The 17,207-nt window shown below is 35.9% G+C and overlaps 1 protein-coding gene across 1 annotated transcript; it reads right to left on the bottom strand.

The window, feature by feature from the left end:
• Window positions 1-224: 224 nt before the first annotated feature.
• On the bottom strand, window positions 225-16,320 carry LOC129882443 (protein trichome birefringence-like 34). The gene is made up of 5 exons (XM_055956736.1): window positions 15,870-16,320; window positions 14,706-14,883; window positions 5,858-6,054; window positions 4,844-5,002; window positions 225-795 (listed from the first exon to the last, which is right to left on the bottom strand). The coding sequence occupies exons 1-5, from the start codon at window positions 16,271-16,273 to the stop codon at window positions 438-440; spliced, it is 1,296 nt and encodes a 431-aa protein (XP_055812711.1). The 5' UTR covers window positions 16,274-16,320; the 3' UTR covers window positions 225-437.
• Between the last annotated feature and the right edge of the window lie 887 nt (window positions 16,321-17,207).

The following is a 17,207-nucleotide window of genomic DNA, read 5'->3' as shown; positions in this document are numbered from 1 at the left end:
CTCCTCTGTTGATACTAGTTTGTTTTATGGAGACTGATTTTTTTTTCCTCTTCTTAATTAAATCCACTAAATTTGGGGGACAAAAAACAAGAAGACAGAATAAAGAGTTAAATATGAAGTATAACACAGAAGTCGACCATAAAATCCAAATTGAAACCTAAATAAATGAAGCTTTTTTCTCAATCTCAACAAATTAATTTCTTAACAAAAGTCGAAAAATTATATAGCAATTGTCAGTTTGTCACTTATATACAATTGCCAAATAGACCACTTACAAGTTTGGATTTCAACAAAATCACAAAGAGAAAAAAATTAACAAAAATTAAAAAAAAAAAATTAAAAAGCCAGCCCCACATGCAACAGTTTGGTCCATGTTCATGTCATATGGGACTATGGGCTAAATAAAGAAAAATACTTTACAAATGCAGAGTTTCTTTTTACTCTTGGTAGTTATTAAAGATATATGCATGAAGAAGTTCATTCCAAACATCAGGGACTCCAGGAAGACACCAATGTATACAATCTGCATAACTACTTGGATTTGCAATTTGATCTTCAGTAAGAGAGTCCCATTGTTTCCTATAGATAGAAGGATGACCTTCTTTTCTATACTCTGATAGTTGTGTTATGTTGAGTAAATGAACATTTAATCCTCTATTTTTGAGTTCATGCATAGTTGATTCTACGATTTTCATCATCTTTGGATCTGATCCATTTCCTTGGTATCCCTCTTCTTGTATTAACTCCTTTTCATTGTAACAATTTTCCCCTTTTGCTTTGCCCCATTCTTCAGCCCTGTGATATAAGAAAAGGATTGATGATGTTGAGTCAATGTTGGTGTGGCGAATGAACGACCCTTTGATCTATGAGGGTGTTTCAGTAAGTTTATAAGCCGATCAAATTAGCTTATAGATACTATATCTTTTAGCTTATACTTTCTTTGTTTCAATTTATTTGTTTGTTTTTAATTTGATACTGAGTTTAATAAAATGAAGACGACGTAAACTTAAAATATGTTGACTGTAACGAAATGTCTTTTAATCTTGTGATCATAAACATATCAAATAGAAAGCTAAAATTAAAGAATTGTCCTGAAAAAAGATATTTTTTTTTAGACACATTAAAAAGGAGAATTGTGCTTTCGAAATAATTAAAAAAGTGGTTGTTCCGTTAAAGTAGATATAGTTTTCCATAAAGAGTTAAGAAAATGTTGGTAGGAATAGCTGACTTAATTTTTTAAAACTAACTTAACTTTTAAATGAGGACCACAAGTCTCACTTTTAAACATTCTTAGATACAAATTTGATTTCTCAAATGATCACTCAATTAAATAGTTAATATCTAAAAAAAAATATTGTTTCAGAAAATTGAAATTAAGAAAAAATATAATTTTCTGAAATAGTAACTATTAGTTAAATATCTACATAAGAAGCAAGCCGATTCAAAACTCTACAAGTTGTGGTTTCATACTTTACATTTATAACTAATTGTCTTTCACTAAGAGTAGGTTCTTGGAACATTGGGACGTTAACGGGAAAGTCAATAGAGCTAGTTAAGATTCTTAAGAAAAGGAAGATTAATATAGCTTGTGTCCAAGAGACCAAATGGGTAGGTACTAAAGCTAAGGAGGTAGATGGGTATAAGCTTTGGTTCTCTGGTAGATCAAAGTATAGGAATGGGGTAGGCATTTTAGTAGACAGTGATCTAAGGGATCAGGTGGTGGAGGTTAGGAGAATCACTGATAGGATGATGTCGATTAAGGTGGTCATTGAAGGGACCACTTTGAACATTATTAGTGCTTATGCGCCGCAAGCGGGCTTAGTAGAGGAGGAGAAGAGGCGCTTTTGGGAGGATTTGGACGAGTTAGTAGGAAGCATACCGCCTACTGAGAAGCTTTTCGTGGGAGGTGACTTCAATGGGCACATCGGGTCTATTTCGGGAGGGTATGACGATGTGCATGGAGGCTTTGGTTTTGGGGACAGAAATGGAGGAGGAGTTTCACTTTTGGAGTTCGCAAGAGCTTTTGGGTTGGTGATAGTTAATTCGAATTTTCCAAAAAAGGAGGACCATTTGGTAACCTTCAGTAGTTCGGTGGCTAAGACTCAGATAGACTTTTTACTCCTTAGGAAGGATGATAAAGGTCTGTGCAAAGACTGCAAGGTCATTCCGATAGACAACCTTACAACCCGACATAAGCTCTTGGTAATGGATTTAGGGATCAAGATGACGAGGAAGAAGAGGGTCGGGAATGATCGACCTAGGATCAGATGGGGGAGTTTGACCACGGCTAGTGCTCTAGAGATGGGAGAGAAATTGAAGGACATGGGGGCCTGGAATAGTAGTGGGGATGCGAACAGTATGTGGGATAGGACGACTAGTTGTATTAGGGTTGTAGCAAGGGAAGTGTTGGGAGTCTCGACAGGCAGTCGTAGTCGACATCAAGGGGACTGGTGGTGGAATGTAGAAGTGCAAGGGAAGGTGGAAGCAAAGAAAATGGCATACGCGAAGTTGATAGAAAGCACGGATGAGGTGGAGGAGTGGACGAATAAGGAACTTTATAAGATGGCGAAGAAGGAGGCGAAGTCGGCTGTTTCGACGGCAAAAACGATAGCTTTTGAACGCCTCTATGCTGAACTAGAAGAAAAAGGTGGGGATAGAAAATTATTCAAGCTAGCCAGGGTGCGGGCGAGAAGGGAACGCGATGTGGACCAAGTGAAGTGTATTAAGGACGAGCATGGAAAAGTATTGGTAGAAGAGACTCTCATTAAACAGAGGTGGCAGTCATACTTCCATAAACTCTTGAATGACGTAGGCGACAGAGACTTTGTGTTGGGAGATTTGGAACATACAGAGAGGCGTCGCAATTTTGGATATTGCAGGAGTATTAAGGTCGAAGAGGTTAAGGGTGCTGTTCGTAGGATGCGCTGGGGAAGAGCAACCGGACCTGACGAGATTCCTGGGGAATTTTGGAAGAGTGCCAGCTTGGTAGGTTTGGAGTGGCTGACTAGGTTATTTAATGTCATCTTTAAAACGGCAACGATGCCCGAAGAATGGAGGTCGAGTGTAATGATCCCTCTATACAAAAACAAAGGGGATATCCAGAGTTGCAACAACTATAGAGGTATCAAGTTACTAAGCCACACTATGAAAGTGTGGGAAAGAGTGGTGGAGATGAGGGTGAGGAGAGGCGTGTCTATTTCAGAGAACCAGTTCGGATTTATGCCGGGACGCTCAACTACAGAAGCCATCCATCTTATGAGGAGACTGGTGGAGCAATATAGGGAGAGGAAGAGGGACTTGCATATGGTATTCATCGACTTAGAAAAGGCCTACGATAAAGTTCCAAGAGAGATACTATGGAAATGTTTGGAGGCTAAAGATGTACCTGTGGCATACATTAGGGTGATCAAGGACATGTATGAGGGAGCCAAAACCAGGGTAAGGACAGTAGGAGGGGACTCAGAGCATTTCCCAGTTGGGATGGGGTTGCATCAAGGATCAGCTCTAAGTCCATTTTTATTTGCCTTGGTAATGGATGCATTGACGCGACAAATTCAAGGTGAGGTGCCATGGTGTATGCTTTTCGCGGATGACATAGTCCTGATTGATGAGACTCGTAGTGGAGTTAATGCTAAGATGGAGGATTGGAGACATACCTTGGAGTCTAAAGGGTTTAAGCTGAGTATGACCAAGACAGAGTACTTAGAGTGCAAGTTTAGTGAGACACCTCACGAGGTTGGCGTGGAAGTTAAGCTTGGTGCCCAAGCTATTCAAAAGAGAAGTAGTTTCAAGTATCTTGGGTCTATCATGCAAGGCAGCGGGGAAATTGACGATGATGTCACACATCGTATTGGGGCAGCGTGGATGAAATGGAGGCTCGCTTCCGGAGTGCTATGCGATAAGAAGGTGCCACCACAACTTAAGGGCAAATTCTACAAAGTGGTGGTTAGACCGGCTATGTTGTATGGGGCAGAGTGTTGGCCAGTTAAGATCTCTCACATTCAAAAGATGAAAGTTGCCGAGATGAGAATGTTGAGATGGATGTGTGGTCACACCAAGAGCGACAGGATTAGAAATGAGGCTATTCGGGACAAGGTAGGAGTGGCCTCGGTGGAAGACAAGATGCGGGAAATGCGACTGAGATGGTTTGGGCATGTGAAGAGGAGAGACACAGATGACCCAGTGAGAAGGTGTGAGAGGTTGGCTATGGATGGCTACAGAAGAGGTAGGGGTAGGCCGAAGAAGTATTGGGGAGAGGTGATTAGACAGGATATGGCTCAGTTACAGCTTACCGAGGACATGACCTTAGATAGGAGGCTGTGGAGGACCCACATTAGGGTAGAAGGCTAGTACATAGTATCGTTATTCTTCCCTATTCATAGGCGCACTAGCACATTACAATTCCTTGTACTCTCATTTCTGCTATTTCTGTTACTATTTATTGCTTTCAGTACTTTTGATTACTCTATTTTATCTGTGATGACTTCGTGATTTATTTTTCTATAGCGCTTTGAATTTTTTTAACTTTATATGCCCCCCTTTTCCGCTTTTTTTTTTTTTTTTTTTTTTTTTTTTTTTTTTTTTTTGAGCCGAGGGTCTCTCGGAAACAGCCGTCCTACCTTGGTAGGAGTAAGGTCTGCGTACAATCTACCCTCCCCAGACCCCACGTTGTGGGATTTCACTGGGTTGTTGTTGTTGTTGTTGTTGTTGTTGTTGTCTTTCACTATATGGAAAGAAAAACAAAGTAAAACAAAAGGTTTAAAGAAATTGCAGAGAGTGTGTTTTGTGATTACCTTTCATGAACTGGTTTAAAGAAATTGCAGAGAGTGTGTTTTGTGATTACCTTTCATGAACTGGTGACATGCTCATGAAGAACAATTGGGTTTTGGTGCGATTGACATGAATTTCCAACCAATCAGCCCAAGCCTTTAAAGCCATTTCGTAACTCCGTAACATTTTTACTTCTTTGTAAATTCCATCAGACTTCTCAAATGAACCCCACCTAAGATGAATAATGATAGATTATTGTTAAACAATAGTTAAAAAAACTATATTTTTATCATTCACTGCAAAAAAATTATTACAGATTACTTGATAAAATAATATCTATATTATTATCAATACGAAAAACGTCAATTTACTATGCGAAATTGAACAAAAATATTCTCAGTTAATAATTTGGTCTACAACTGTCTCTATAGTTACTTAATGGGTCAAAATGTCTTTTTCTAGATAAATATATAGTATGACTTTTCTTTTTAAACAAATTCTTTCCAAATTCTGAATTTTTTTAATTTGAAAATGCTTATCCTACTTCAATTCGGAATAGATTAAGAAATAAAAATATTTTTTGATTTTATTAGAAAATCTTTTTATCGTTAGCTAAATGAAAACTGATGACAAGGCTACTATAATCTTAATTATATATATGACCTATATTATTAGTTGAAAATGTATATGAAATTATTTTATTTTAATTGTTCAAATGGCATTAAAATGAATAAAAGGTTATGTCCAACATATTTATTAGTGAAGGTGATTTTAAAATTAAAGAAACAAGAATTGAGTTCTTTAATAGTACTATTTTTATTACGAATAGAATATGTTTTTTTAAAAAAATTATTTATATATTTATTAGGGAAAAAAGGATATTTTAACCCATTAAGTAACAATAAGGTATTTTTGGACCAAATCATTAGTAAAGACATTTTTTAACCAAATTATTGACAACGGAGATATTTTTAAACTAAACTAGTAAGTGAAAATATTTTTCAAACATAATTTAAAAACATTTTTGATCATTTTCTGTTATCAATATAATGCTTGGTATGTTTTGAATAATGTATATTATACTCACAAGACTTTGATATGAGGGCGTCTCCACCAAAGGTAAGTATTGAAAACAATAAAATCAGCATTAGTCCAACGGCTACCATGTTTTTCAATGGAATTGGCTCTAACAATTCGCTCAGGGAGACGATGGTGCACTGGGTCATCTGAGTTTGATTCCACCAACAGTGGCTCCCAGTAGAATTCTATTGTTGCATTATAATCCTGCATTTCCAATAATTTAGCAGGTTATATGTTTGCCATATTTTTCCAGGTTATTCATTTCAATTATTGTGAAACTATATTAAATATGTTGTTATTGAGGTAATGATCCCAATCATTTTGGATGTGGGAGTTGCACATTGTGGGTCGGATTAGATATGAACAGATCAAAAATAAATAAAATATTATATTTGCCTGTTTTAATTTAATATACGGAAGAAAAAAATGGGTTAATCAACAAATTATATGGATATCCATATTATCTATGGTTTTAGGAATAATCTAGTGAAAACACAAGCTAAAAACCAAAATAATGTTACACTCTCTTTTTTAAAAACTAGAAATAAAAAAAATCACCATAATGATGGGATTAGGTTTCAGACTTAATTGCATCCAAAAAAGTTGCAATCTCATGAAAAATAATCTTAGACTCTCATAAAGCAATATCTCATGAAAAATAACAAACATACAAATAAGTATAGGTAATATGAATATATATCCATAATATCCATCTAAATATACAAATTTAAGAAGTTAGATATCCAACTCATGTCTAATGAATCGGATGATTGCTTGTTATTTTTAACCATTTTGTCAGCGATTCAGTTATCTTTTCTATGTTCCGTCAATGTAAGAAATTATTTACTTTCTTGCCCTTGGTTTTAATTTATTTGCTACTTTTTATTTGATAAGAAGTTAATTAAAAAGTAAAATAAAATTTGAATTTTGTTGTTTTAAATTAAAAAACGAAGAATATACTAAAATATCTTGAATCGTATGATCTTAAATATATAATATGAAAAATTATAATTAAATTTTGTCACATTTTTTTAAAAAAAATAAGGAAAAATAAGTTGAAACCAACAGAATACAAAGTCATGTAGAAAAGTTACGGTCAAAACATAGACTCATACCCACGCATACAACAGTTGTTGATTAGATAATTCTACCTCAAATTAAGATATTCCAAGTTTACTTTGCAGTCAAGCCAACTATGAAATCTCACTATTAAACTTTAAATCATTTCACACGACTTCCATCCTAATTTAATCAGAGTAAGATTCTAAACTTTGAAAAATTAAGGTTAAATATTGCTCTAACATAATTGGTGTTGGGGGAGGAAGCACCACAACTAAAGTTTGATATGATGAAAATAATGAAAATAAATTGGACATGAGAATTTTACGTGGAAACCCCTCTAAATGATAGAAGGGAAAAAACACGGGGTAGAAGGATCTCACTATTTAATATGGAGTACACAACTCTCAAATACAAGGAGAAAACAACAATTAACACTTTTCTCTTGTAAAAGGAACAACTACTAAAGAGGACACTCAAGACTAAAATATTTATCTTGGTGTATAACTCTCTTTGTATTCTTACTCTCTCTTTCTGGGATGGGATAAATGAGGGCAAGAGGTCTTCTATTTATAGGAAACTAGAAACGCGTAAAATCCGCGTATTGAACCTCCCTTTTTGACTACGCGTTCAAAACGCGTTTTGTTCCTTTTTGACTACGCGTTTTGTTGACTACGCGTTCAAAACGCGTTTTGACTATCTTGCATTCTCCCACTTGAAGATTTAATTGAGAATCAATTAAGTCTTCACACCATCCTTTCTACCCAATTACTGCAATGTTACGTTTCTGCTAGGCCAATAGAAGATCGACACCATATAAACTTATTACTGTTGATCGGCTTCGTAAACATATCTACCAGGTTGTCATTAGTGTGAATTTTCTGAATATCCACACTGCCTTCTTCCACCTTCTCACGGACAAAGTGATACTGAACTCGTATGTGCTTTGTTCTTGAATGAAATGCCGGATTCTTTGCAGGATGCAAAGCGCTCTGACTGTCACAAAACAAAACAATCTTCTCTTGTTTGTGCCCGAGCTCCTCCAGTAACATCTGCATCCATACTGCCTCTTTGCTAGCTTGTGTAGCTGCTACATATTCTTCTTCCATTGTAGATGTAGCCACGATAGATTGTAGTTTTGAAACCCAGCTTACAGCTCCTCCAGCAAGAGTAAACACATAACCTGTGGTGGACTTACTTTTTTCAAGATCACCTGCATAATCTGAATCAACATAACCTTTAACAGTAAAGTCTGATCCTCCATAACACATTGTAACATCTGAGGTACCCTTGATGTATCTCAGGATCCTCTTAACAGTATTCCAATGCTCTCTACCAGGATTAGCCATGTATCGACTAACCACTCCCACTGCTTGTGCAATGTCAGGTCTTGTACATACCATAGCGAACATTAAACTTCCCACTGCTGATGCATACGGTACTCGAGACATCTCCATCCTCTCTGCTTCATTACTAGGACACATACTTGATGATAACTTGAAATTAATAGGAAGTGGGGTAGAAATTGACTTACAATCTTGCATCTTGAAGCGTCTCAAGATTTTCTTCAAGTAGTTCTTTTGAGAAAGCCAAATCTTCCTATTATTTCTGTCTCGGTGAATTTGCATCCCTAGAATCTTGTTTGCTGGTCCCAAGTCCTTCATTTCAAACTCCCTAGCCAACTGTGCCTTTAATTTTGTAAGACGATCTTTGTTGGGGCCTGCTACCAACATGTCGTCAACATACAACAGCAAAATAACAAAATCGTTATCACCAAATCTCTTGTAATAAACACAAGGATCTAAACTATGTCTGTTGTATCCAAGGCTTATAATGAAGGAATCAAATCTCTTATACCAACATCTCGGCGCCTGTTTGAGACCATATAGAGATTTGTTCAACCTGCAAACCAAGTTCTCTTTTCCCTGTTCTTCAAAACCTTCTGGTTGGAGCATATAAATTTCTTCTTCAAGTTCTCCATGAAGAAATGCAGTTTTGACATCTAACTGCTCCAAGTACAAGTCAAATGTAGCACACATCGCCAGGACCACTCGAATTGTTGTGAGTCGAACCACCGGAGAAAATATCTCATTAAAGTCTATACCTTCTTTCTGAGCGAATCCTTTCACCACTAATCTCGCACGATACTTCTCTACTTGATCATTACCATTGCGTTTGATCTTGTAGACCCATTTGTTTCCAATGGCCTTCCTTCCTTGTGGTAATTGAACAAGATCCCATGTTTTATTTTTATGAAGAGCTTCAATTTCTTCTTGCATTGCTGCCACCCACAGAGATGATTCTTGGCCTTTCATAGCTTCTTGAAAGGTTGAAGGCTCTCCATCTTCTGTTAATAGACAGTATGCAATATTACTCTCCATAGAATAATCTGAGTGCCAAGCTGGTTCTCTTCTCTCCCTAGTTGACTGTCGAACTTCTGGAGTTTCGATCTCAGTTTGCTCTTGTTCTTCGTGCTCTGGTGCTGCTTCAGAAGAAACTGGAACTTCTTCTATTTCTTCAACTTCAACTGTAGTATTCTCTGATTTTTCTTTTGAAGTACTACCTTTTTTTGCTTGTATCTTGTTTTCAACAAATACAACATCCCTGTTGATTACCACCTTGCGGGTTGTGGGATCCCACAAGCGATACCCCTTGACTCCATCAGCATACCCTAAGAAAATGCATTTTCTGGATTTTGGATCCAACTTCAATTTTTCTTGGGTGTTGTACATAACATAAGCAGGACTTTCGAATATATGTAAGCGAGAATAATCAGCTGGTTTTCCTGTCCACATCTCCATTGGCGTTTTCAGATCAATTGCGGTTGATGGTGACCGATTGATCACATAATAGGCAGTTTTGACTGCTTCTGCCCAGAATGGTTTTTCCAACCCTGCAGTTGCCAACATAGCTCTTGTCCGTTCCAACAAGGTTCTGTTCATCCGCTCTGCTACTCCATTTTGTTGTGGAGTATATGCCACCGTGAACTGCCGTTTAATACCTTCTTGTTTATAAAAGTTATTAAATTCATCACCAGTGTATTCTCCTCCATTATCTGTCCTCAAACACTTGATCTTTTTCTCAGATTCAAGTTCCACCCGCGCTTTGAATTCTTTGAAAAGTGAAAAAACATCTTCCTTCCTCTTGATTGGATACACCCAACTTCTCCTGGAGTAATTGTCGATAAATGACACGAAATATTTTGCTCCTCCTAGAGACTCCACCGGTTCTTGCCAGACATCAGAGTGAACCAGATCTAGTATTTCCTTGCTTTTAGCAGAGGAACTGCTAAACTTCAGTCTATTTTGCTTATTGGTAACACAATGCTCACAAAAGGTTAGTGAAACCTTTTTGAGCCCTGGAAGAAGTTTTTGCTCAGCAAGAATCTTCAAACCTCGTTCCGACATATGGCCAAGTTTACGATGCCACATCATCGTTGATTCTTCAAATGAACTTGTTGATGCGGTTGATGCTTCTCCTTCTTTGTGTGTTTCACCTTTAAGCACATATAGATTTGCAGCAAGTTTTTCTGCTTTCATCACTACAAGCGCTCCTTTGGATATTCTCATGACTCCACCATGAGTCTTATACGAACATCCATTATCATCTAGTTGTCCTAAAGACAATAGATTCTTCTTCAAGTCTTTTACATGTCGTACCTCTTGGATGGTGCGAACCGTGCCATCATACATCTTTATTTTGATGGACCCAATACCAATAACATCCAAAGCATGATCGTTTCCCATGAACACAGACCCTCCTGAGATAGGATTATATTGATGGAACCATTCTCTCCTGGAAGTCATGTGCCATGTTGCTCATGTGTCCATGATCCAGACATCAGCGAAATGTTTTCTGCCTTCATTATTTGATATTGCCTCACTACATAAAATATCGCCATCATCCGAGGTACATGCAACATTCCCTTGAGCATTTGATGGCTCAGGGTGTTCACTCTTCTTCTTGAACCGACAATCTTTCTTGAAGTGCCCTTTCTTGCCACAGTTGTAGCACTTGATATTCTTCTTACTTCTTGATTGAGATCTGCCATGATTGTGACTCTCACTGGGGCCACGTTCCGTTGGTCTTCCTCTCACCATCATCAAAGCTTTAGCTTGCTGCGAACTTGCTTGTCTGTCTTCCTTATTTTTGCGCCTATTTTCTTCTTCCAAGATAGCGACTGCAATTTCATCGAAAACTAGACTGTCTGTATTGTTCGTCAGGTTGATGATGAGTTGATCATACGAGTCAGGCAGACTTTGAAGTAGAAGCTCCGCACGTTCAGTACCCTCTATTTTGCAACTCATTGTTGTAAGTTGCGAAAATAGAGTATTCAAAGTATTGATGTGTTCAGCAACTGACATGGATTCTGCCATTCGAAGAGTATAAAATCTTCTTTTTAAGAAGATTTTATTATGTAAAGACTTGGCCTCATACAACCCTGTAAGAGTATCCCATATTTCCTTCGCTGTCCGCTTTTCCGCCACACTAGACAACACTTGATCAGCTAGTGCCAAATGTAGATCAGCAACTGCATTGTTGTCTATGTCGTTCCACTTGCTGTCATCAACAAAGTCTGTGGGCCTGCCTTCAATTGCAGCTAAGCAATTGTCTTTTCTCAATAACCCTTTTATTTTCATTTTCCACAATGAGAAATTAGTCCCATTGAACTTTTCAACGTCAAACTTTGTTGTACTCGACATTGTTATTTGCTTCACACCCTTCTAGATCGTTTCTGAATATTTTTGCGAACAATTGTGACAAACTGTACCATCACCGAATTTACTATTCACGTGAATAGTACTATTCACCGAATTTTACTATTCACAAAATTTACTATTCACGAATAGTATCTTCGCATAAAATAGACAGAATAACCGAGGGCTCTGATACCACTGTTGGGGGGAGGAAGCACCACAACTAAAGTTTGATATGATGAAAATAAATTGGACACGAGAATTTTACGTGGAAACCCCTCTAAATGATAGAAGGGAAAAACCACGGGGTAGAAGGATCTCACTATTTAATATGGAGTACATAGCTCTCAAATACAAGGAAAAAACAACAATTAACACTTCTCTCTTGTAAAAGGAACAACTACTAAAGAGGACACTCAAGACTAAAATATTTATCTTGGTGTATAACTCTCTTTGTATTCTTACTCTCTCTTTCTGGGATGGGATAAATGAGGGCAAGAGGTCTTCTATTTATAGGAAACTAGAAACGCGTAAAATCCGCGTATTGAGCCTCCCTTTTTGACTACGCGTTCAAAACGCATTTTGTTCTTTTTTGACTACGCGTTCAAAACGCATTTTGTTGTCTACGCGTTCAAAACGCGTTTTGACTATCTTACAATTGGTTGGTCAGACCATCGAGTCTAACAGATGACACGTAAAATTTATAGGACAAACGAATTAACTATTAATCTTAAGCTTCTTTTTTCTTGGGGCTAAATATTAAGGTGATTTATGCAATTTCCCAAATAAATTTCAGTATCATTCTTATAAATTTCAACTTTTAATTTGTCCCTTGGCCGACAAAGATTTTGACTCCTGACAGCAAAAAGGATGTTACTGATCATCTACCAAAAATACAAAACAACAAAATGAAATTTGCAAATGTGAGCAGTTTTTTTACCGTCACTGTTCCAGTTTATGTGATATAATTTAACTTAACATAAAAAAAAAGATTATTAATACTTTTGATCTAAAATAAGTCATAGATTGTGTGAATATAAACTATATAATTGTTACTAAATATAGAAATATGCTAATCTTTTTAAAATAGACTAAAAAAGAGTGAGTCAAATAAATTGGGATGATGGTGTTGAAGAATGGCAAAAGTCTCACATTGATGATTAATGAGATGAGTAGACTTCTTATAAGGCTCGGACAATCCTCCTCTCTTTGAGCTAGCATTTAACAATATTGAAGATAAGAGAAGGTGAAGATATATATGTGACAGAAAACTAAAGATATATGGAACAAGTTAAACAACCTGATCCAATCAACGTACAACTAGAGTTCGAGTCACACTAGGACTTGACTCCTATATAGACTAGGCTACTACTTCGTGTACTAACTGAAGTCGATTAGGAATAGATTATTTATAAATTGCAGTATTATCATAGTAGTAATAGTTATTGTAGTCGGACTCTAATTATAACTAGTTTCAGACTCTACAATTCACTCCTATATAAGGAGTATATACTCTATAGTTTTAATTATCAATACAACCTCGATTTCTCTCATTCTTTTGCTGAGAATTCTACATCGTATCAGAGTATTAAATCTCTTCCGCTATCTATGAGTATTGATAAAAAAAAATAAAAAAAAGAAATCACACGTTCAAACTGCAATGACCACCTCCACCAACACTCTGTCAATCTCCTTACTTCACCACCTCATTGCCTATTTCTCCATTAAACTTAAATCAATAAACTATCTCATATGAATGATGCAGTTGATTCAGTGATGAGACTAATCTGTCACATTACAGAGAATGAACCAATTAAAAGTAGTTGTTCCACTAGAAAAGCTGCTGAGAAAGTTGTCGCTTGGGAGGAGAAAGATGTGTTGCTAAGGGGTAGGATCTTAGGCACCTTGACAGAAGAAAGCATGTACCTGATTGTGGGCTGCTCAACTGCCAAGGAGATGTGTGAATTCTTGGAAGAAATTTATCTTCAAGCAACAAAAGATAAAGAGTTTCAGTTCAAACACCACCATCGAAGTGTTAGGCTAGGAACCAAAAAGATTGATGAATATATTAAGAAATTCAATGCAGCCATAAACAAACCATTCGATAAAAATAGCAAAGTAATCAATTTTTCTAGAGGTTTAGGTCTCAAATATAAGACCTTTATGACTATCATGCTAGGTAAGGCACCATATCCCACTCTTAATCAATTTGTTAATACTCTCATGGGTTTTGATATAATGGAAGATGAAGAAGAGGTGTCACAAAAGAATCCTAACATAGCATTCTCTGCCCAAAGAGGCAAAGGAAGAAGAAACAACAACTTCAACCCTGGAGGAAGAGACAACAACACAAAGAAGACACTACTAAAAAACGGGAGACAAGCAAATTCTATGGCATTATTGAATCCCTCTGAAGATTATCTTCCTCAACAGGAACAATTGCCACAAACGTATTACACGGGTGAAGGCAACAATAGTTGGTATACAAATTTTGGAGCGAACGCTGAATTGGGTTGGTATGTGCTTGCGCAAAATCAACAACAATTAGGCTGCTATTCATACCGAAGCATTGACAAAACATGTCTTTACTGAATTTTTTTTGGTCCAAGGATCAACTAGGCAGGTATTCATGCCGAAGCATTGACATAACAAGTCTTTGCTGGATTTCAAAGCAAGTTAGGAGTAACCGTTCCTCCACTCTCTAGCTTGAGGGGAAGTGTTGAAGATAAGAGAAGCTGAAGATATATATATGTGACAGAAAGCTGAAGATATATGAAACAGGTTAAATAACCTGGTCCAATCAATGTACAACTGGAGTTCGAGTCACACTAGGACTAGACTCCTATATCGACTAGGCTACTACTTTTTGTACTAGCTGAAGTCGATTATGATTAGATTATTTATAAATTATAGTATTATCATAGTAGTAATAGTTATTGTAGTAGGATTCTAATTATAACTAGTTTAGGACTCTACAATTAACTCCTATATAAGAAGCATGTACTCTATAGTTTTAATTATTAATATTTTTCTGAGAATTCTACAGGTGGGAGTAGTTAATAAGAGTTAGAGAAGAATGAAATTTTTGTTTTGACTTACTTTAACTTTGAAAATGATCAAGGAAGCATTGTATCTGTAGTGCATGGATTTAAGAGAAGATTGAACTGCTGTATCTATCAAGCAAACCATGGAAACCCATTGGCCTCTGTTCAGTGAATCTCCAACGAACACAAGTCTTTTATTCCTCAATTTCTCCAACAATGCTGTGGCATTGAACCTTTTTTAAGACGAAAAACATTCCACCCAAAGCTCAAAAATACTATATCCAAAAATACCAAAGAGAAAAAAAGAAGAAGAATTAACCTATATAAATAGTTTTATATATATATATATATATATATATATATATATATATATATATATATATTGTATAATATGCATATACTCGTGAATCTGACCGGCTATTTGTGCAAACATCCCAAAAAAGAATACATATCATGGTCACTTGCATATATATTTCAAAGAGACAAAACTAAACCTATAAATAAAACTATAGCTCGCCTACTTTACAATGTCTTTTATAGAAGTCATAGTTACTTTTTTTTAGTGTCTGTTTGGCTTAGTTTATTTAAAACAACTTATAAATAGAAAACAATTTATAAGCCCCAAAAAGATAAGTTGGGATATTTTTGGGGCTTATAAAGTAGCTTTCAGCTTATAAGTTGTTTTAGATAAACTAAGCCAAACAGACTCAATTATTTTCTTGAGTTTATTTTAAGTACAAAATGGTTTTATCTTGGCCAGCCAAACACTCATAAAAGCTGAAAATAGCTTATAAGCCGAGTCAATCCAAATTAGTGCCACTCCCATGTATTTCGCTATTTCTCAACTATTAATTACTTTTATACACTAAATATATATATAAGAACTTTTACATTATCAAGTCCTCAAAGATAACTAGTGGATATTGTCCATAAAGAGCCTGAATAGTAACCTGAATAATAAGGTTACTGCTACAACCTGTAAATATTCTTTATACAAATTATTAGTAGGGACCGGATTGATTATATGATTTCTCCCTTCATAATTCAACTACTTTAATTTTATTCTGATCTATCAACCTACCGTAACCCTCCTTTATTTATCTTTCAGACATGTAATACCAAGTGAAACTCACATAGGCGAATTATATAATAACATGAAGAAAAAAAAAAGTAGTAGTTTTTATCGTGCATAATAATTGAAAAATAAAGGGAAAAAAACCTTGGGATATCACATTGATGAGGTTGCCACCTCCAATGTTGGTAGACCAAGTCTTTTCTTCCAAACTTCTGGCAAGCTAACTGATCAGACATGAACTTGCAATCTTGTTCCTTGTATAGAGGATAAGAATTGTTATCAAAAACCCACTTCCCAGAAAACAAATTACACTTATTATTTGAAGATGACAACGTTAACAACGACTCATTTTCCTTTCCCCTACCAAAATTACTATTACTATTATCTTCAAACAACAACTGGCCACTCTCACCGGTCAAGTAAACTACTCCAGCTACGAGGGAGACAATTAAAAGAACAATAAGGGAATGGAAGCTACATTTGATGTCCCAAATGGGAGCACTTCCTGTTGCTGGAACAGAAACTAGTAATTGGTGACTTTTAGCCATGAAGTTACTAATTTTGTTCTTCAATATTGTGGTGGAGGAGGAGTCTATGTTCATTGGTGGTTTTTATGCTCTATAGTAATTCTTTTTTGAGGATTAGCAGAAGTGCGTTAGGTGAGAAAGAGCTTTCAAGGTTTGTTAAATGATGAACAATTTGGGATATGGAGTAAGTGGAACTACATTCTTGGTAGTTCAGCTAAAGCAAGCTGGTCAAGTTACTTCAAAGTCATGCTTTTGCCAAATTGACTAAATTGCCCATATAAATTATTAAATGAAAAACATCATAATTTGAAGAAAACTAAGATATTCTGCTTAGTACTAGAAACTTCTTTCTGCTTTAAGATTACTCGAACATATTTTATTTCCATATATAGAATATTGTTTGTTATTTGGTCCCTTATTTAGGAAGTTTCATCATAGCAACTAAAAGCTAATTTTAAAACTTGAAAAGTGGCATCATCAAACGGGAAAAAGAAAAAGTTTTTAATAGCAAATGCTTCGATATAAAGGTGGAATCCTTTATTTACTGAGTCTAAGAACCCATTTGATCATAAGAATTATTCATATTTTTCTAAAATTTATTTTTTATTTTTTTTGAAAAACGACGTTTGATCATGAACATTTTACAAAATAAAAAAAATCTTATTAAAAACTTTACAAAATAATCAACATCTTTCGGGAACCTAATCTAGACAAGTACAAGAGTTTCTAACAGAGTATGATCAGAATATAAAATAAATAACGAAAAGGACCGACACAGTTTCCTCTTGAGGATGAAGTTGATGGAAGCTGATGTTGAGAAATTGTCATCCCACACTTCAAGCAACCTAAAACAAACCTACACCAACAAAAGGTGTCGAAAGAATAGAATCAGTACACCATACGTACTAAGTAGGCATCATAGATCGACCTGGATTAGTTTCACGTAAAACATCAC

This window comes from Solanum dulcamara, chromosome 3 (genome assembly GCF_947179165.1).
Source record: "Solanum dulcamara chromosome 3, daSolDulc1.2, whole genome shotgun sequence".
Taxonomy (NCBI): domain Eukaryota; kingdom Viridiplantae; phylum Streptophyta; class Magnoliopsida; order Solanales; family Solanaceae; genus Solanum; species Solanum dulcamara.
This window is presented reverse-complemented; position numbering and strand designations above follow the sequence as displayed.